Here is a 22,539-nt window from a genome sequence, read left to right on the forward strand (position 1 = left end):
CCTCGTGCCCCTCTCAGGGTCGCACCTGAAGAGTTTCCAGTACTCTACCAGTCAAATCAGGCTGAGCTGGAAGTGACCCGCTGAAATGGATTAAGCAGAGGTGGGTCATATTGTAGTTTCCCAAGTGGTTAGAACAGTGCCCTGCACATAGTAAGTTCTCAGTAAGTACCGTTGATTGAATGGAACCAACATTGTGTATATAATGATAATTATGGTATTTGTTAAGCGCTCACTATGTGCCAGGCACTCTTCTAACCCCTGAGGTAGATATATACTGACATGGGTTAGCCTTGCTAAAAGTCAGGTGACAACTATGGCCTTCTTAGCCAGGCCATAGCTGATCCTAAACTATGATCGAGCACCGGCCTGGGAGTCAGAAGGTCATGGGTTCTAATCCCAGCTCCGTCACATGTCCGCTTTGTGGCTTTAGGGCGAGTTTCTCGGTGCCTCAATTACCTCATCTTTAAATCGGGGACTAAGAATGTGACCCCATGCTGGACAGGGACTGTGTCCAACCCAATTTGCTTGTATCTACCCTAGCGCTTAATAAAGTACCTGGCGCATAGTAAAGTGCTTAACAAATGCCACAGTGATTATTATCATCATTATGATTATTAACCAAAGATGAGGTTTTCCAGCACGGCTGGGTGATGCATTTACCGCTCTTGTCTTCCTCTCCTTCCACTAGTTGCTACAGTAACCACTACTGCCGCTGTCAATGCAGAGGCCTTTTTTTAATGATATTTAAGCATTTACTATATGTCTAACACTGTTCTAAGTGTTGGGGTAGATACAAATCATTGGAGTTGGACATAGTCCCTGCTCCACGTAGGGCTCTTGGTCTACATAGGAGGGAGTACAGGCATTGAATCCCCATTTTGCAGAGGAGGAAACTGAGACACAGAGAAGTTAAGTGACTTACCCAGGGTCATGCAGCAGGAGCAGTACAAAAGTACAGTACACATTCTGTCACTTCCACCTTCACAATATCGCTAAAATTCATCCTGTCTTCTCCATCCAAACTCCTACTACTCTGATCCGAGTATTTATCGTATCCTGCCTTGACTACTGCGTCAGCCTCCTCACTGACCTCCCCGACTCCTGTGTCTCTCGACTCCAGTCCATCGTTTCCTGCTGCATGACTCATTTTTCTCAAACCCATTTCTGTCTATGTCTCCCCTCTCCTCAAGGACCTCCAGTAGTCGCCCATCCACCACCACATCAAACGGAAATTCCTTTCCGTCGGGTTTAAGGGACTCTATAAACCCTCCCCTTCCTACCTTACCTCACCGATTTCCTACTAGGATCACAGTCTTTGCTCCTCTAACACCAACCCACTAACTGAACAATGATCTCATCCATCTCACCAATGATCCCTTGTCCACATCCTCCCTCTGAGCCTGGAGAATTCTTCCTCCTTCATATACGACAGGCCACCGCTCTCCCCACTTTCAAAGATTTCCTAAAATCACATCTATTCCAGGGACCCTTCCCTTTCTATGTCCTCATTTCATCTACTTCCTCTCCCTTCTGCTTTGCCAATGCACTTTGAGCTGTACGCTTTAAACACTTGATATTCCTCCCAGCCCAAAACTCTTAGCCACGTGTCACTAATTTGGTATAATGTCTGTCACCCCCTCTAGACTCTAAGCTCCTTGTGGGTAAGGAATGCATCTACCAAAGTTGTCATATTGTAGTCTCCCAAGCAGTTAGTAATAATAATAATAGTAATAACTACGGTATTTGTAAAGTGTTTACTGTGTGCCAGGTACTGTACTAATCTCTGGGGTAGATAGCAGTGGGACAACCTGATAACCTTGTATCTATTCCAGTGCTTAAAACTCTGCTTGGCACACAGTATGCGATTAACAAATGCCATCATTATTATTATTTTTTTTTACAAGGAATTTGGGTTGGACACAGTCCCTGTCCCACACAGGGCTCACAGTCTCAATCCCCATTTTACAGATGAGGTGACAGGCACAGGGAAGTGAAGTGACTTGCCCAAGGTCACACAGAAGAGGAGTGGTGGGGCCAGGGTTAGAACCCATGACCTTCTGACTCCCAGGCCCATACTCCATTCACTACATCATGCTGCTCTGCACCTATTAAGTTCTCAATATATACCACTGATTGATTGAATGGCAGCAACATTAGGTCGTTTATGAAAAAACACACGGGTTGGCATTCCACCAACCAGATCAGTTTTTTGAAAATGTGGGTGAGATATTCCGGGAGACGTATGATCAGGGAAAGAAATTATGAAACAGTTTTTGGTTTTTTGTAGTTTATTTTTCAAAGAGGTAAAACTATGACTGTTGCAATCATCCCTAAAGAATGAACAGTGATAAGATGCCTGCCTTCCTCCTCCTCAAAAAAAAAAATCAGTTAATAGTTTCCATATTTACACATAGCGGAACTCTAGAAGTGTTTTCTGGGGGGGGACAAGGCTTTGAAGATTCCTGCCTGTTCATAGTCAACCTGTCCTGTTCTGTTGACCTTCAAAATGCTTGACTCTTCAAACCTAATATCTTTTTTTTTGTTGTTGAGACCAGGCATGTGTTCATTGAAGTGCTTCTCCTCCTCTATTTAGAATTTTAATTCAACTCAGTGTGAAGTCCTTGTTGGCACCCTTGCCTTCTGAGGAGTTCAAAGCCTTTTCAAAACATTAACTCATTAACTTTCCCAGGAGATAGGCAGATAACTACCATTTACTCTGTTTTAGAGATTAAACCCAAAACCATCTGTCAAAATCAATGGCAGGTTTGGGAGTAGAACCCAAGATTTATAATTCCTAGTTCTGCGTGGGAAACACTAGACTGAATGGTTGTGTTCCTTTTGTACTCATTTTTGTCTTACCAAATGATCCCAAAGGGCCAGTAGAAGAGTTTGGTGCTCAAGATATGTGAAAAGAGGCAGTGTGGCCAGATGGAAAGGTTTTAATCCCAATTTTGCAATTGTCCTTTTGTATGACTTTTGGCAAATCATTAAGCTCTCTCTGCCCCAATTCCTCATCCACAGAAAGAGCACAAGATATCTGCTCTCGCTACCTCGAAGATTGTGAGCCCCATTTGGGACAGGGACTTTGTCTGATCTGATGGATTGATCTTTTGCCTCCCCCAGTGTATAGAATAGTGCTTAGCTCCTACTGAGTACTTATTACCAGAGTTCATTCAACTCATTCCAATTTTTTTCACCTGAAAAATAAGAATAAGATATCTGTACTACCCTATTTCTTAGATGGTGAGACAGTTTCACATCTAATTTTCTTGTTCTCTTCCCCAGAACTTTGCATAGCATTGGCATATGTGTTCAGTAAATACCACACTAATCATTCAATCTCACTTCAGTACAAGTGGTAGTTTTGGAGTAAATATATGCTTTCCGTGGGCCAAAATTTAATCTCAAATATCCTGGGGAACCTACAAAAATGGAGGTACCTCCAAGTTTTGCCACTTGTGCCTCCGTGAAATCCCAAGAAAGGATTTTAAGGGGTGCTGCCCTTAAAACCCTGGAGGGAACACCAGACTCAGTGGAAAGAGGTTTGGGACAGATTTTCCAGCACACGAATCCCCTTCATGTACCCTGACTATATGGATCCCCCTTTTAGCTCAAGCACCCAGATTTTAATGTATGCCGCTGTGGCTATTTCTACAATTTCTACAACTTATTTTGTTAGCTTTTTCTATCCAGAACACCTGAAGGCGGTGCATGGTATTCCCAGTTCCTGGTATTCTGGCTGTAGGAATGAAGCAAGGAGCAGGAAGGAACAGAGGGATGTCTGGGCGGTGCAGTGCCAGACAGGGTTCAAGAGGGTAGGGAGGGCCCAGAGCAGGCTGACAGTGATTTAGTCTGAGGCTCCTGTGGAAGAAAATTTTCCAGAATCTGTGTTGTGTTAAAAAAAAAAAAAAAAAGACGTCAGACACAAGTTCGTTACTCCTCCCGATGCTTCTTTTAGTATTAGTAGGGAGTGGTGGTTGATGGGCAAAGGTTCCCATGAGGTAATCAAGCAGGCCTAGAGGCGGTCCAAGGAGGTCTGGAGTTGAAACAGCTCAGAGGGGAAGTTAAAAGAGAGAAAAGGGCAAATGCAAGGCCTTGTCCATTGTGCTTCCACACTCCCAAGCTCAGCTAAGAAGGGAAGTGAGAAAGCAGTAAAATTTGCAAAGAGCAGCAGTGACTCCAGGATGATAGTATAATAGTGTAGGGGAAAGGAACTGAGGGCCCCAAATTGGCCCTCCATTAGACTGAATTTCTCAAGGGCAAGGGACTTCATCATTCATTCATTCATTCGATCGTATTTATCGAGTGCTTCCTGTGTGCAGAGCACTGTATTAAGCGCCGGGGAACTACATTCAGCAACAGATAGAGACATTCCCTACCCAACAGCCGGGCTCACAGTCTAGAAGGGGGAGTCAGACAACAAAACGAAACAAGTAGGCGGGCATCACTACCATCAAAATAGATAAATAGAAGCATAGATAAGTGCACATCATTAATAAAATAAATAGAGCAATAAATATGTACAAATATATACAAGTGCTGTGGGGAGGGAAAGGGGGTAGAGCAGAGGGAGAGAGTAGAGCCAGTGGGGAGGGGAGGAGGAACAGAGGGAAAAGGAGGGCTCAGTCTGGGAAGGCCTCCTGGAGGAGGTGAGCTCTCAGTAGGACTTTGAAGAGGGGAAGAGAGATGGTACGTTGGTTTTCAAGTTCTTGACCCAGTGGTCCTGTACAGTAGGCGCTCGGCTGAATTACCTAGCGTACTGCTCCTACCTAAGCATGCTGGAAACAGTTAACCCTCAAAGACTACGGGCCTGGGAGTCAGAGGACGTGGGTTCTAATCCTGGCTCCCCTAGGTCTGCTGTGTGAACCTAGGTAAATCACTTCACTTCTCAGAGTCTCAGCGACCCTAGGTAAGTCGCTTCACTTCTCAGAGGCTCAGCTCCCTTGTCTGTAGAATGTGAATTCAATATCTGTTCTCCCTCTGACTTACAGGGATTATTATGAAGTACTCTGTGCCTCAGTTACCTCATCTCTAAAGTGGGGATTAAGACTGTGGGCCCCACATGGGACATGGATCACGTCCAACCTAATTAGCTCATATCTACCCCAGCCCTTAGGGAAGCGGCATGGCTTAGTGGATAGAGCCTGGGCCTGGGAGTCAGAAGGTCTTGGGTTCTCATCCTGCCTCCGCCACCTGTCTTCTGTGTGACCCTGAGCAAGTCATTTCACTTCTCTCTGCCTCGGTTGCCTCATCTGTAAAATGGCGATTGAGATTTGGAGCCCCACATGGGACAGGGCCTGTGGCTGTCCCTGTATCCACCCAAGTGCTTAGTATGGTGCCTGGGACGTAGTTAGTGCTTAACAAATCCCACAATTATTACTTAAAGTGGGAGGGAGTTCCAGGCAGGAGAGAGGTGTGAGCAATGGGTCTCGGCAGAAGGCCCGCTGAGTAAGTTACCTGGACAGGAATGAAGCTTCCGAGCTGGGATATGGACGGGAGGAAGAGAGTGGCCAAATAGTAGTAGACTTTGAGCCCCACGAGGAACAACCTGATTACCTTGTATCTACCCCAGCACTTAGAACCATGCTCGGCACATAGAAAGTGTTTAACAAATACTACAGTTATTATTAGTAGTCGTAGTAGTATTGCCGTATGCCACCGAGTCGTTTCCGACCCATAGCGACACCACGGACGCATCTCTCCCGGACTGCCCCGCTCTCCATCTGCAGTCATTCGGGTGGTGCATTCAGATTTTTCTTGGTAAAAATATGCAAGTGGTTTACCGTTGCCTCCTTCCGCACAGTAAACTTGGGTTTCTGCCCTCGACTCTCTCCCACGCTGCTGCTGCCCAGCCTGGGTGAGTTTTGACTTGTAGAAGATGGCCTTCCATTTGCTAGTCCCTGCCCAAGCTAGGAATAAAAATGTTGGTATTTGGTATTTGTTAAGCGCTTACTATGTTCAGAGCACAGTTCTAAGCACTGGGGGAGATACAGAGTAATCAGGTTGTCCCACATGAGGCTCACAGTCTTAATCCCCACTTGACAGATGAGGTAACTGAGGCACAGAGAAGTGACTTGCCCACAGTCACACAGATGACAGGTGGCGGAGCCGGGATTCGAACCCATGACCTCTGGCTCCCAACCCCGGGCTCTTTCCACTGAGCCAAGCTGTATGCCTCTGCTTGGCCCTCCCTCCCATAGCCGAGATTGGTGGAGTCCTGGAAACTCTCCAGGAGCGACCCTGAGTGGGGAGCAGTAGAAGTAATATTTATAAATGCTTTCAGAGGACCTTACTGAGCACTGGATAAGAACATTCGAGTGGAAATTACACCGAGACCCTGTCCCTAAAGGGGCTCACCATCGATGAGTAAAGGTTGGGGCGAGGGCTTGAAACAGAAGCATTCATTCCTGCAATAGTATTTATTGAGCGCTTACTATGTGCAGAGCACTGTACTAAGTGCTTGGAATGGACAAATCGGCAACAGATAGAGACCGTCCCTGCCCTTTGACGGGCTTAGAAGCATCTGGAGCAATGAAACCTTACAACAGTATGAGAGAGAAGATCAGATATACAGTGCACAAAATAGGATCAAATGTCATTAGGGAGCTGGAGCAGCAGAATCTCCCTGTGCTTCATAGTCCACGGCATTCATTTGTTCATTCGTTTGTATTTATTGAGCATTTACTGGGTGCAAACCACTGTACTAAGTGCTTGGGAGAGTACAACATAAGAAAAAACAGACACAGTCCCTGCCCACAACGATTTTACAGTCAGCTGTAACTACCGTTAGCTTTCCCAAGCCTTTAAGGAGGGCTCCTGCTGCAAGTCATCGTCCAGGGTATCAATTGAGGATTTATTAATAGTTGCAATATTTAAGTGCTTACTGTATGTCAAGCACTGTCCTGATAATAGTAGTGGAATTTGGTAAGCGCTTACTATGCGCCGGACACTATTTCAAGTGCTGGGGAAGCAGCGTGGCTCAGTGGAAAGAGCCTGGGCTTCGGAGTCAGAGGTCATGAGTTCGACTCCCGGCTCTGCCACTTGTCAGCTGTGTGACTGTGGGCGAGTCACTTAACTTCTCTGTGCCTCAGTTACCTCATCGGTAAAATGGGGATTAAGACTGTGAGCCTCACGTGGGACAACCTGATGACCCTGTATCTACCCCAGCGCTCAGAACAGTGCTCTGCACATAGTAAGTGCTTAACAAATACCAACATTATTATTATTATTATTATACAAGATAATCGGGTAGGACACAGTCCCTGTCCTACATAGGTCTCCCAGTCTTAATCCCCATTTTACAGAAGAGGCAACTGAGGCAAACAAAAGTTGTGATTTGCCCAAGTTCACATAACAGACAAGTGGCAGAGCCGGGATTAGAACCCAGGTCCTTATGACTCCCAGGCTTGTGTTCGACTCACTAGGCCATGCTGGGGTACATAGATGATCAGGCCCCACACGGAGTTCACATGGTAAGTAGGAGTGAGAACTGGTATTAAATCCCCATTTTACAGATGGGGGAACTGAGGGTAAGAAGAAGTGAAATGACTTGCCCAAGGTTACACAGCAGGCAGGTGGCAGAGGTGGGACTAGAAGTGAAGCAGCGTGGCTCAGTGGAAAGAGCCCAGGCCTGGGAGTCAGAGGTGATGGGTTCTAATCCCGGCTCCGCCGCTTGCCAGCTGTGTGACTTTGGGCAAGTCACTTCACTTCTCTGTGCCTCAGCTCATCTGTAAAATGGGGATTAAAACTGTGAGCCCCACGTGGGTCAACCTGATCACCTTGTATTCCCCCAGCGCTTAGAACAGTACTTTGCCCATAGTAAGCGCTTAACAAATGCCACCATTATTATTATTATTATTAGAACTGAGGCCTTCTGACTCCCAGGCCCAAACTCTTTGCACCAGGCCATGTATATAGAGCACTGAATTAAACACTTGGGAGAGAGTACGATACAACAGAGATGGTTTCCCACTTACATGAACTTCCATTATAGAGGGTGACACTGACATTAATGGAAATAAAAAATATTCTCTTTCCTGCGAGGGTGTAGAAAAGCTGGGTGAGATGGGGTCTACTCAGAAGTGCAGAGGGTGGCTTGTGCTGGTTCCTGGGGAGACAACCAATCTTCAGAAGTATTTATTGAGCGCTTACCATGTGCAAAGCGCTGTATTAGGTCATGGGTTCGAATCTCGGCTCTGCCACCTGTCAGCTGTGTGACTGTGGGCAAGTCACTTCACTTCTCTGTGCCTCAGTGACCTCATCTGTAAAATGAGGATTAACTGTGAGCCTCACGTGGGACAACTTGATGAGCCTGCATCTACCCCAGCGCTTAGACCAGTGCTCTGCACATAGTAAGCGCTTAACAAATACCAACATTGTTATCATTATTATTATTAAGCACTTGGGAGAGTACAGGGTAACAAATAGACACATTCCTGCCCACAGCGAGCTCACAGTCTAGAGGGGGAGACAGATATTAAAATATAGATAATAAATTACAGATCTATACATAGGTGCCGTAGGGGTGGGAGGGAGGATGAACGAAGGAGCAAGTAAGAGCCGCTCAGAAGAGAGTCGGGGGAGGAGGGTTTAGGGAAGGCTTCTTAGAGATGTGCCTTCAATAAGCTTTTGAAGTGGGGGAGAGCAATTATCTGTCTGAAGATCTGGCAGGCAGGAGGTGTTGGAGGCCATCAGAGACTTCCTCAGCTGCCGTGGAAGGGGCCGCCTAGGGCTCACAGGGCTGCGAGGTTGCAATTACCAGACGTTCTGCTCGGCTAGAGATCCGAAAAGGCACAGCAGCGGCCTTTATCCTCGGCCTGGAGGGTACAGAGCAGGCCGGGTACGGGCAGAACGTTCCTCAGACGACCGAGGCCTTTTAAGCCGGTCGTCCGGAGTTTCTACTTAACGGAGAGAGGAATGGACCATCGTTGAAAGTCAGTTAGTTGTATTTACGGAGCGCTTACTCCATGCAGAGTGCTGAACCTGTCTCCTCAAAGAGTAAAGTATAACAATATAACAGACACATTCCCTGCCCACGACAAGCTTGCGGTCTAGAGAGGGAGGCAGACTTTAATATAAAAGAATTACAGATGTGTACATAAGAAATATGGGGCCGAGAGCACGGTGAATAAACGGAGCAAGTCAGGGCGACGCAGAAGGGAGTGGGAGAAGAGGAAATGAGGGCTTAGGAAAGGCCTCTCGGAGGAGACGTGCCTTCAATAAGGCTTTGAAGGGGAGGAGAGTGATTGTTTGTCTGATAGGAGGAGGGAGGGCGTTCAAAACCAGAGGCAGGACGTGGGCGAGAGGTTAGTGGTGAAAGGTTTTGAGGTGTAGGACACGTGCAGAATGACATTTTAGGAAAACGGTCTGAGCAGCGGAGCAAAGCCCGATCCGAAGAAGGAAGAGACTGAAGGTAGGGGAGACCTGCAAGAAGGCCGACAGACTATAAAATCCAGGTTGCGGCGACGAGCACGGGGGCCGTTTGGTTGGAGAGTCAAGGGTGGATCCTAGAAATGTTGAGAAGATTACTGAGGGACTTGGTTTCTGACTGATGGTGGGGATTGAAGAGATAAAGGAGGTCAAACCTTGGGCATGTTATATGACTTCTCTGTGCCTCAGTTACCTTATCTGTGAAATGGGGATTAAGATTCTGAGCCCCATGTAGAGCATGGACTTTGTATAACCCAATCAGCTCGAATCTACTCTAACACTTAGTACAGCGCCTGGCACGTAGTAAGCACTTAACAAATACCGTTAAACAACTAAAAAGGAAACATAATTCCTTGGTGGGGGGCCTCAGAGATGGGGAGGATGGAGTCATTGTCAGTGGTGATGGGACAGTTAGGTAGAGGATATGGGAGGGAGGGTGACTTGTTCAGTTTTGGATATATTGAACTAAGGGTGCCAGTGAGGTATCCAGGTGCAGATGTCTTGGAGCAAGGAGGAAACTTGGTATTGCATAAAATGAAGCGATGGGGGCTGGTGAGGGAGAGGGTGGACAATTTGAAAAAAGGCAAGCGATCACCTCATGAGAGATGGCCCTAGAAGACACAGAGAGTGGATGTGAGGGTAGGAGGGATTTGAGGGGGAGACTGGCAAGATTTGGGAAGTTCACACCTGAGAAGTGCCTCAGTGAAATGGGAATTGTCTTAAAATAGCCCCCTGCATGAGAGAGAACAGCTGGTTCCATCTGGTCTCAATTGCACTGTTCACCAGATTGATTTTGACAGAATGCAGAAGTGCCACATTTTTAGCAATAAAAAAACCCCAGAGCAAATCCTATTGCTTCTGTTTTGGACCACCAGAAATGCATAGGTTTACTCTAAAAGTATATTCACATGGGCTTATGGAATAATGGGGAAGCAGCATGGCTCAGTGGAAAGAGCCTGGGCTTCGGAGTCAGGGGTCATGGGTTCAACTCCCGGCTCTGCCACTTGTCAGCTTTGTGACTGTGGGCAAGTCACGTCACTTCTCTGTGCCTCAGTTACCTCATCTGTAAAATGGGGATTAACCGTGAGCCTCACGTGGGACAACCTGATGACCCTGTGTCTACCCCAGCGCTTAGAACGGTGCTCTGCACATAGTAAGGGCTTAACAAATACCAACATTATTATTATTTTATTACAAACATGGATAAGTGTAATATTGATTGAATAGCATTTAAGTGCTTACTCTATGCCAAGCACTGTACTAATACTGGGAATACAGTATAAGCAGGCTGGATGCAGACTCTGTCCCACACAGGACTCATTGTCTAAAAAGGAGGGCGAATAGATATTTTATTCCCTTTTCACAAGTGAAGGAACTAAAGCACAGAAAAGTTAGATGACTTGCCCAAGATCACACGGAAGGCAAAAGGCAGAGGATTGGAAAAAGCACAAGCCTGGGAGTCAGAGGACCTGGGTTCTAAATTCAGTTTCACCACTTGTCTGTTGTGTAACCTTGGACAAGTCATTTTGCGTCTCTGTGCCCTAGTTTTCTCATTTGTGGGAATTCAGTACCCTTTCTCCCTCCTACTTAAACTGTCAACCCCATGTGGAACTGGGCCTCTGACCAACCTGATTGACTTGTTCCAACCCAGTACGTAGAACAGTACTTGGCACATAATAAGCACTTAACAGATAGTATTACTATTATTATTATTATTATTGTTATTAGAACCCAGTTCCTCTGACTTCCAGGCCTGTGCTTTTTTTTTTCACTAGACCATGCTGCATCTTGTATTTGGAGAAACAGTGTAGTTTGAATCAAATAGAATGATCTAAGAGCAACATTTGTTTTGTTTCTGGTAAATCTTTCGTGTTAATTTATGCACATCAGTTCATTATTAATAATTATTTGAAAGGGTTAACGTGTAATTCTAACTTAATCAGGGACTGTTAAGGTTGTATGTCATCCATGAAATGAAGTCAAAATGTTAGTAGGTGTTTTCAAAATCAATACTGTCATTCCTTAACTGAATAAAGTGACACGTATGATTCACTTTCTCTAGTAAAAGTTTCATTTGTATGTTATATGAAAATATAACATATCTTCATATCTTTTACATATCAAAAATATTTTAATTGTGGATATTTCAAGAAAATAAAATACCAAGTAAGCAACAGATGCAGAATTTGAGAAAATATCAAGGTTTTTCTTTCTTTTTTTTAAATTTTGCTTTTTCTAGATTGTAAATGTTCTTGCAGTTATTCTGTGACAGCAACAACTTGTTGAATACTTTAATCCGATTTTCAGCATACAGTTTTTTTCTGAATTAAAGGGAATTGAGCAGAGACGTTTGCGTTGTGGATTCCGTAATTTTCACAGTATCCCGTTTTCGGTAGTTTGGGAGTACATAGGCCGGTACTTTGGTAGTGAGTTTGCCACCAATAGGTAGATAGCGTGACTAGAAATTCATATGTCTGAGCTTTGAAAGCAGCATGGCTTGGTGGAAAGAGCCCGGGCTTGGGAGTCAGAGGTCGTGGGTTCTAATCCCAGCTCTGCCACTTCTCAGCTGGGTGACTTTGGACAAATCACCTAACTTCTCTGGGCCTCAGTTCCCTCATCTGGAAAATGGGGATTAAGACTGTGAGCCCCACGAGGGACACCCTAATTACCTTGTATCTACCCAGCGCTTAGAACAGTGCTGGGCACATAGTAAGCGCTTAACAAATACCAAAATTATTATTATTATTACCTATACATCCTTCACGTAACTTTTCTGTGTCTAGTTGAATATCGTATATTCAAGGATGCCTTTTCTTTGGGAAATTGAACAGTTGGGTTATTCAGCTGACTTTTTGTTAGTGAAACTCCCTTTGGTGCACAGTGCATACTGCTCTTCTGATTTGCTGTACTTCCAATTCAGGTTAAAAAAAAAAACAAACCTCACAAAAATGTTTCTTTTTTCTGTGTATTTACAGGCAAAAACTGGGACTTGACCGCAGCTCTGGGTGATTATGAGCAACTCCGACAGGTTCACACAGCCAACCTACCCCAAGTGTTTAACGAGGGGAAATACTACAAGCCCCCAGAAAGAGAGCCACCCCAACAGGTGAACAAGATTGACCGGCCAGGCCTTCCAAGACAGGATGAAATTGCTCAAGGTAACTGCTTGAAACAATCTGACAAAGACTCCGTTCCCAAGTCTCCGTTAGCCAAGCGAAGGGACAGGTTATGGTTAATTTAAGTCTGCACGTACTCTCGAAAGATTCCAGTAAATATTATGCCAGAGCTACTGTTAACTAGTTATCACGTTGTCCTCTCTTCTCCATTATTCCCTCTGAAAGGAATGAACGAGTGGTCGAGTCATTAGCTGTTCATGATCCATAATCTAGGTACTTATTATAATAATTGGTATTTGTTAAGCACTGATTGGGCCAAGTGCTTTGTTAAACCTTGGGGTAGATATCAAAAAAAATCAGAGTGGACACAGTCTGAGAGGGAGGCAGAGCAGGAATGTTTTTCTCCATTTTATAGTTGAGGAAACTGAGGCACGGAATAGATAGGAAAGTGCGGAAACCGAGATGCCCATCTCCTGATCCCCATTCCTGTGCTCTTTTCACTAGGCCCCGCTGCCTCGCTCTTCAAATAACCAGTAGCTAACTGCAGTGTCATTAAATAAGTGCAGAAATTGATTTTCAGCTTTGTTTTTCAGTTATTGTTTTAGAAATATCATATTCCATGCTGATCTTAGTTCCACTTTTCAAGTTGTGTTTTTGTTCATGTCCATTATATAACAGAATTCAAATTTTAGGATTTCTAAATTGAATGCTTTTTGTACTATATAATTTTTTTTTTTATTTAGCTTCTCCATTACAAAACCAAAGTTCCAGAATTGTTAAATTAGGCTCACTGCATGCTAAAATTGAAGCCTAGCCTTTAGTTTTGCTTTTGCTGTTCTAAAGAATACCTGTACTTTGTCATCGCCTTCTTGGATATTTTGTAGTAAGGGTGGCATTTAAGGAGACATCAGTGGCTTTGCTTTTTGTCATGTTAATTTTCTACTCTGAAATTCTCTTACACCTCCAGAAAATGACAGCTCTGGATTGTGTTAAAAGACCCTTCCTCATTTTTAAATGGGAAAGAAAATAAATTACTTTTGTTTGCAGCAGATATGATCCATTATACAATCGTCAATACTTGGAACTATTTTCCACATCAAAGGAGTCATGTCTGAGATTATTAATACGTGATATCACTTATTACCCTCATTTCAGAAGGATGGTACATTTCAGATCTTTTTCCTTCAAATCGTGATGGATGACAAGGCAACTTCTTTTTCAATAAACTTATTTGCCATTTTGAGTTGCTTTTCCCTCCCAGTTAAAAAAAAAATGCAGTCAGAGTTGTTGACTTCTAGCTGTAACAGAGAATATTAATTTTAGAAACTGGAGTTGTGTGACATTGAGCACTGTTTGATGCTGATTGGGGCTCCGTGACTCTTTAAAACAAAAGCTCTCGCCCCCATTCATCTTTTCCTAGTCGAAGAGTCGGCAATCCTTTATTAGTCACTGAATTTGTTCAACACCCAGTGATTGCTTTACCACCAGTCCATTTATCAGAAGTCTTAGAATGGGTTCCTTTGTTCCTCAAGAGGAAAAACAAATCTCCATCCATTAGTATCCTTTTCTATTTTACATCATTAATAGCTTGTGGTGTTTCTTTCCGTATAAAGTCCATGTTCTGGACCACAGTTCGGGATTCTCAGATGACAGAATGAAGTGGAGATATCTTGGTTCATATATTCGGTCGTATTTATTGAGCGCTTATTGTGTGCAGAGCACTGTACTAAGTGCTGGGAAGAGTACAACACAACAATAAGTGGACACATTCTCTGCTCACAATGAGTTTTCAGTCTAGACCTTGGTTATTATGGGTGACTTAAAATGTCTCATTATCTTGCCATTCTCTTCGCCCACTTTGGGTCTCCTAAGCTAACTTCTAAACTGAACCTCTACTCTCCCACCTCCACCCCATTTCACATGTCTGTCCCCTCTTTTTTACGGTATTTGTTAAAGACTATGTGCCAAGCACTGTACTGAGCACTGAGGTAGAGACAAGATAATCAGGTTGGGCACAGTTCCTGTCCCCTTAGAGCTCACAGTCTTAATCCCCATTTTACTGAAGAGGTGCTCAATCAACCACTCCTATTTCTTGAGCACTTACTGTGTGCCAAGCACTGTACTAAGCACAAGGGAGAGTACGGTATGTCAGAGTTGGTAGACACATTCTCCGCCTACAGTGAGCTGACAGTTTAGAAACAGAAATTCATATAAGTAAATAAATTATAGATATGTCACTGAGTGTCCTACATCACTTTATTCACCTGAGGGAGGTGAATAAAGGGTGCAAATCCAAACGCGAAGGCACAGAAAAGTTGAGTGACTTGCCTAAGGTCCTGTAGCAGACATGTGGCGGGGCTGAGATTAGAACACAGGTTCTCTGACTTTCAGGCCTGTGCCCTTTCCACTAGACCATGCTGCTTCTCTCTTTAGAACTCCTTTTCACCTCAGATGTTCCAAACTATTTCCTCCCACTTGCAAAGCCACTTCCTCCAAAAGGTATGCCCTAACTGATCACATCCCTGGTTGTGTCTTCACATCTGCTACCTTTTGCACTTACGACATTAGTGATTCCGTTTATTCGTTTGTTACTTTGCTTATTCCTAGTTGTCTGTGATATTCATTCATTCAGTCATATTTATCGAGTGCTTACTGTGTGCAGAGCACTGCACCTTATAAGCTCTTGGAAGAGAACAAGAAACGGAAACATTCCCGGCCCACCATGGGATTACAGTCTAGGCGGGGGAGATAGACGTTAATATAAATAAATAAATTACAGATATGTATTTAAGTGCTGTGGGCTGGGAGGAGGGATAAACAAAGGGAGCAATTCAGGGTGACACAGAAGGGAGTGGGAGGAGAGGAAAGGGGGGCTTAGGGAAGGCCTCTTGGAGGAGATGCGCCCTCAATAAGGTTTCGAATGTCAGGGAGAGTACTTGTCTTTCGGACTTGAGGAAGGAAGACATTCCAGGTCAGGGGCAGGATATGGGCGAGGGGTCAGTGGCGAGGTAGATTAGATCGTCTACGGTTCCTCTTATTTATAATGTATGAATATTGTCTTTGTCTGCACTTCTCCCCCATTATATTCTCAACCACTCAAGAGCAGGGACTGTGATATCTTCTATTTTCCCAAGCCTCTAATTACAGTGCTTTGAATAAATTCTGATGATGATGGTGGTGGTGAAATACAAGGCACACTCCTTATCAAAGATGTCTGTTCAAACGCAGGTCATCTCTGCCTTCCTGATCCAGCCTTTGTGTAAATCCCTGTAAACCACCCGCAGGTTTTTAAATCTCCCTTTTCAGAGTTTGTTCTCCTGAAAGCAATCAGTGACATTTCGATCTAATTCTAAGTAGGAAAATGGAAATCTCCATTTCTAAATGGCAACTCCACCTCAGCTCTCCTTCCTGTGCTGACCATAAGGGGAGAAACGGGGGGGAGGGGGAGAAAAGTGGGTGTGGGGGGAGAGGTCTCTTGTTAAGCAGTAAACACAACTGAGCCAGGGATTACAGGACCATTACACTCTAAGGATGCGGAGACAAGAATTTGTCATGGAGCTTTGGATGATACTTTCAAAAAAAGCCCTGTGATAATTTTAGCCAGACAAAACCCAAGAGGAAAACGTCCTCTTTTAAACTCGTCTGCATAATTCCAGGCCAGGAAACGTCGGAAGGGAAACATATTTTTAAGTTATGTTTTGTGACAAGGGCTGGTTGATGTTCTATGTGAGATGATTCTTAACTCCATCCGCATCCCTTAGTCTCTCCTTCTGTCCAGTTTCAGTGTACCCGGCCTGCTGAATTTCAGCAGTAGAAAAGCATCATCAAGAAAACATTTCGGTGGCTTTGGAGAAGGCAATCACAGAGTGATGATGTGGGTCACCCACTTCTGGAAATCCTATTTGACCGTGGCTTCGCTGACACTGTCCTCTTCTGGTTCTCCTAGCTCCCTGGCAGCTTATTCTAAGTCTGTTTTGTAGGCTCCTCCTCTGCCTCCCACCTTCTAACTGTGGGAGAACCTCGGGGCTCAGTTCTGGCTCCCCTTCTGTTCTCCATCTACACCCACTCCCTTGGAAAATTCATTCGTTCCCACAGCTTCAAGTACCATGTCTACGTGGATGATTCCCAATTTTATCTCTCCAGACCTGACATCTCTTCTTCCTCGCAGTCTCACATTTCCTCCTGCCTTCGGGACATCTTTACTTAGATATCTCACCAACGCCTCAAACTTAACAAATCCAAAACAGAACTCCTTATCTTCCCACCCAAACTCATCGCTTCTCATCTCCCTCCTATTCCCATACTCCCCCACCGACTTTGCTATCACTGTTGATAATGCCATCATCCGCCCTGTCTCACAGGCCTGCAACCTTGGCATTATCCTCAATTCATCTCTCTCATTCAACCCGCATCTTCAGTCTGTCACTAAATCCCGTCGGTTCCACCTTCACAGCATCTCTAGGGAATCCACCCCTTTCTCTGCTACCGTGCTGATCCCAGCATTGATATCCCACCTTGACTATTGCAACAGCCTCCTTGTTGACTTCCCCGCCTCCTGTCTCTCCCCACTCCATTCCATACTTCACTCTGCTGCCTGGATTATTTTCTTAAAAATCATTCAGTTCACATCTTCCCATCCTTTAAAACCTCCAATGTGTGCCCACCCAACTCTGCGCTTAACAGAAACTCCTTATCATAGGTGTAAGCTCCTTGTGGGAAGGGAATATGTCTCCCAAATCTGCTCTCTCAAGGATTTATTGCAGTGCCCTGCACACAGTAAGCACTCAATACATCCAATTGATTGATTTTTAGGGTGATCAATCAGCTAGTCCCCTCCTACCTTACTTTGCTGCTTCCCCACTACAGCCCAACCCTCACATTTAGCTCCTCTAATGCCATCCTAGTCACTGTACCTGAATCTTGCCTATCTCACCACCAACCCCTTTTCCATGTTCCCACTTTGGTCTGGGACTCGCTCCCTCCTCTCATATCTGACAGAACACCAACTCTCCCCACCTTCAAATTCATATTAAAATCAGATCCCTGCCCACAAAGAACTTGCGGTCTAAAGGGGGAGGCAGACCTTAAAATTACTGATGGTGGAAATGGTAAAGTATAAGGATATTTCTATAAGGGCAGTGGAGCTGGGGTGAATATCCAAGTGCTTAAGGAGTACACAGTCAAGTGTATAACACGGAAAGGGGAGGGTGGATAGGGGAAATAAAGAATTTAGTCTATAGACTCATTGTGGACATTGTGGAATTTGTCTGCTAATTCTGGTGAACTCTCTCAAGCAACTAGTACAATACTCTGCACGTAGCAAGCGCTCAATAAATACCATTGATTGATTAGTCCGGGAAGGCCTCTTGGAGGAGATGTGACTTGAGAACGGTTTTGAAGGTTGGGGAGCGGTGGACTGTGAAACATGAAGGGGGAAGGATTTCCAGACCCAAGGGAGAACATGGGCAAGGGGGTCAGTGACAGGAAAGATGAGATCAAAGAACAGAAAGTATGCTGGTGGTGTAGTAGGAAATCAGCGAGTTGAGTTAGGAGCGGGCGAGGTCACTGAGTGCCTTAATGGTACCGAATTTCTGTTGGAGGCAGAGGCGGGTGGGCAACCATGGAAAGTTTTTGAGGAGTGGGAAGATAGGGGCAGCAGAGTGAAGTATGGAGTGGAGTGGGGAGAGACAGGAGGCAAGGAGGTCAGCAAGGAGGCTGATACAGTAGTCGAGATGGTATCGGATAAGTGCTTGAATTAGCATGGTAGCTGTTTGGATGGAGAGGAAAGGGTGGATCTAGAGTTGTCATGAAGGTAAAAGTGATTGTATTTCATAATAGATCGAATGCGTGTGTGTTCTCTTGCCGAATTGTCCATTCCAAGCGCTTAGTACAGTGCTCTGCACACAGTAAGTGCTCAATAAATACAATTGAATCAATGAATGAGAGGGATGAGTTGACGGTAATGCCAAAGTTATGGGCTTGTTAAGGGCTTACTCTGTCCCAAGCACCGTACTAATCCTGGATATATACAAGATAATCAGATTGGACGGCATCGCCATTTCACATGAGGCTCGCAGTGTAAAGGAGAGGGCAAACAAGTAGCTTATCCCCACTTTGCAGATGAGGAAACTGAAACCCCGAACAGTTAACTGACTCACCGAAGGTCAGCAACCAAGTGGCGGAGTCAACATTAGAACCCAGGTCCTCTGATTCCGGGACCCGGGTTCTTCTTGTTTCTTGTGAATACCTTTATTCAGTTGCACATTTAATCATCTGAGTACTCTAGATAGATGTACAGATTTTTGTCTGTCTCCTCCTTCAGAGTATGAGTTCCCTGCTGATAGGGAGCTTCTCTTTTACTTTTGTTTACTGCTTCTTTTTTCTGTTTCCCAAGTACCTTGAAAGTGCTTGGCGCCGAGCGGTTGCTCAATAAATACCACTATTGCTACAGCTACTGGATTATTGTGTCAGCCTCCTCTCGGGTCTCCCTTCCTCCTGTCTCTCCCCACTCCAGTCTATTCTTCATTCCGCTGCCTGGGTCACCTTCCTCCAGAAATGCTCTGGGCATGTCACTCCCCTCTCGAAAACCTCCAGGGGCGGCCTATCGACCTCTGCACCAAACAAAAGTTCCTCACTCTTGGCTTCAGAGCTTTCCATTCTCTTGCCCCCTCCTACCTCACCTCCCTTCTCTCTTTCTACCGCCCACCCCGCACGCTCCGCTCCTCCGCCGCCCACCTCCTCGCCGTCCCCCGTTCGCGCCTATCCCGCCATCTACCCCTGGGCCACGTCCTCCCGCTGTCCTGGAACGTCCTCCCTCCTCACCTCTGCCAAACTAACTCACTTCCCCTCTTCAAAGCCCTACTGAGAGCTCACCTCCTCCAAGAGGCCTTCCCACACTGAGCCCCACCTTTCCCTCTGCTCGCCCTCCCCTCTCCCCCACCCTCTGCTCTTCCCCCTTCCCCTCCCCTCAGCACTGTGCTCATTTGTATATATTATTACCCTATTTATTTTGATAATGAGGTGTACATCCCCTTGCTTCTATTTATCTTGATGATGATGTCTTGTTTTGTGTTTTGTTCTGTTTTGCTTTGCTGTCTGTCTCCCCCATTTAGACTGTGAGCCCATCACTGGGCAGGGATTGTCTCTGTCTGTCGCCGGATTGTCCATTCCAAGCACTTAGTACAGTGCTCTGCACATGAAAAGCGCTCAATAAATACGACTGAATGAATGGATGAACTACTGCTACTACTACTGTTTCCACTACTATGGTTCCTCCTCCTCCTCCTCCTAAATCGAAGCAGGAGAAAAAGCTTGTGGCATATAGAGAAACATGTTCTCCTAATTAGGATATCCAATCCTGGAATTCACTCATTCATCCACTCGTATTTATTGAGCGCTTACGACGTGCAGAGCACTGTACTAAGCGCTTGGAATGCCCAGTTCGGCAACCGAGAGAGACAATCCCTGCCCAGTGACAGGCTCACGGTTTAAACGGGGGAGAGAGGCAGCAAAGCAAGACAGAAGAAAACGAAACCAGGCCACATCATCAAGATAAAATAGAATTGAGGAGATGTACACCTCGTTCACAAAATAAATGAGGTAATCGATATTAGATACAGATGAACACCGTGCCGAGGGGAGGGGAAGAGGGAAGAGCAGAGGGTGGAAGGGGCGGCAGAGGGAAAGGGGGGACTCAGTCTGGGAAGGCCTCCTGGAGGAGGTGAGCTCTCAGTAGAGCTTTTAAGAGGGGAAGAGAGACAGACTGGACTTCCACTGGAGATTGAGGAGTCTCCATCTCTGAAGATCTTTTGAGAATAAACAAACCTTTATTATTACCACCATTATCAGTCATGGAATTTAATAATAATAATGATGGCATTTGTTAAGCGCTTACTATGTGCCGAGCAGTGTTCTAAGCGCTGCGGGGGGATACAAGGTAATCAGGTTGTCCCACGTGGAGCTCACAGTCTTAATCCCCGTTTTACAGATGAGGTAACGGAGGCACAGAGAAATGAAACGACTTACCCAAGATCACACAGAAGACAAGTGGAGGAAGAGGGATTAGAACCCACGACCTCTGACTCCCAAGCACGTGTTCTTTCCACTAAGCCACGCTGCTTCTCTATTTATTAGCGCTTACTATGTGTCAAGTACTGTTCCAAGCACTGGGGTAGAAACGAGTTAAAGCAGACACAGTCCCTATCCCACATGCGGCTCAGGGTCTCAGGAGGAGGGAGAACAAGTTTTAAATCCCCCGTTTCAGAGTAGAGGAAATTGAAGCCTAGAGAAATTAAAGTGATGGGTCCAGGGCCATCCAGAAGGCAACTGGCAGAGCCGGAATTAGAACCCAGATCCTCTGACTCCCAGGTCCGTGCTCTTTTCACTAGGCCACATTACTTCCCAAGGACAAACCTTTGCCCTGAGTGGGAGTCAAGCACTTTCCTGGAGACGGGAAGGAGGAACAGATGACTTCCAAAGTACCTTTCCAGCTCAGTGACTCTAGAAGCAACTCGCAGGAAGTTTTGGGATACGTTTTACCTTGTCTATACATTTCTAATCAAATCTTAGGGTTGTTCTTTGATTTGTAGGAGAACTTGTAGCCGGAAGAGACTTAACTAGGGCAATACCTAGTGTTCTCTGAAATGATAGAAGGTACTCAGCCAAAAGAAGGTCACAAGATGCTTTGATGTTCGAGTCTTGTATATTTTCCATGCATGTCCCGTTCATCCAAATAAGTTAAAAGAGCACCGTAATGCTATCTAGACTCTAAATATCAGCTTTAAAGATAAAAGCAAAGCCTGAGTTATTTGATGCTTCTTATCGACACGAGGTGATAGTTGTGAAATGAAATGCAATTTGCTCTTGAGATTTGTCAAAGGATCTTTCAGGATATCACCGCATAATCGTTCCATCAAAGGTTGTTGACCTGGTGACTTATACCCAAGATAAGGCCTCTCACCTATGTATCTGAAAGCAGGAACCACCAGAGAATAATAATAATATATAATTACTAATTTAATTACTATTAATAATGTAAATATATATAATGCAAGTATAATATTATTATCGTACTTGTTAAGCACTTACTACGTGCCAAGCACTGTTGTAAGTGCTGGGGCACAGGTTAATCAGATTGGGCACGGTCCTCGGCCTTCGTGGGCCTCACCGGTGCACGGGCCTGGGATTCAGAAGATTGTGGGTTCTAATCCTGACTCTGCCACTGTCTGCCGTGTGACCTTGGGCAAGTCACTTCGCATCTCTGTGCCCGTTACCTCATCTGTCAAAGGGTGATTGAGACAGTGAGCCCCAACTGGGACAGGGACTGTGTCCAACCCAATTTGCTTGTATCCACCCCAGCGCTTAGTCCAGGGCTTGTTACCAAGTAGATGCTTAACAAATACAATGATCGTTATTGTTATTGTTATTAATAATAGTAATAATCCGCATTTTACAGAAGAGGCAACTGAGACACAGAGAAGTGAAGTGATCTGCCTAGGTTCACACAGCATTCATTTATTCCATAGTATTTATTGAGCGCTTACTATGTGCAGAGCACTGTAATAACACAGCAGACAAGCGGCAGAGCCAGAATTAGAACCCAGCTCCTTCCGACTCCCGGCCCTGTGTTCCATCCACTGAGCCGTGCTGCTTCCCTAGGAATCCTTCCTGCTTAGCAATATCTGCACCCTCCCTCCTCACGATGGTCATCTCGTATTCTCTTCCAGAAAAACGTCTGTCCCGGGGTATTTCTCACGCCAGCTCAGCCATCGTCTCCCTTGCCCGATCCCACGTGGCAAACGAATGCAACAATGAGCAGTTCCCTCTGGAGATGCCCATCTACACGTTCCAGCTGCCCGATCTCAGTGTGTACAGTGAAGACTTCAGGAGCTTCATTGAACGGGATTTAATTGAACAGGCAACAATGGTGGCGTTGGAACAGGCGGGTGAGTACAATTGTCCGTCGCTGAGTGAAGCTCTGAGCTCTTTTTATAAC

The 22,539-nt window shown here is 45.2% G+C and overlaps 1 protein-coding gene across 2 annotated transcripts in view; it reads left to right on the top strand.

Annotated features, from left to right (window-relative positions):
• The window catches only part of OTUD7A (OTU deubiquitinase 7A), a 387,452-nt gene that overhangs the window by 229,993 nt on the left and 134,920 nt on the right, over window positions 1-22,539 (top strand). For both annotated transcript variants that reach the window (XM_029065552.1, XM_029065554.1), the window contains 2 exons: window positions 12,405-12,587; window positions 22,271-22,489. In XM_029065552.1, the coding sequence (XP_028921385.1) occupies window positions 12,405-12,587; window positions 22,271-22,489 (402 nt within the window). The remainder of the gene's footprint in view (window positions 1-12,404; window positions 12,588-22,270; window positions 22,490-22,539) is intronic.

Source organism: Ornithorhynchus anatinus, chromosome 5, assembly GCF_004115215.2.
Source record: "Ornithorhynchus anatinus isolate Pmale09 chromosome 5, mOrnAna1.pri.v4, whole genome shotgun sequence".
In the NCBI taxonomy this organism is placed as follows: Eukaryota; Metazoa; Chordata; class Mammalia; order Monotremata; family Ornithorhynchidae; genus Ornithorhynchus; species Ornithorhynchus anatinus.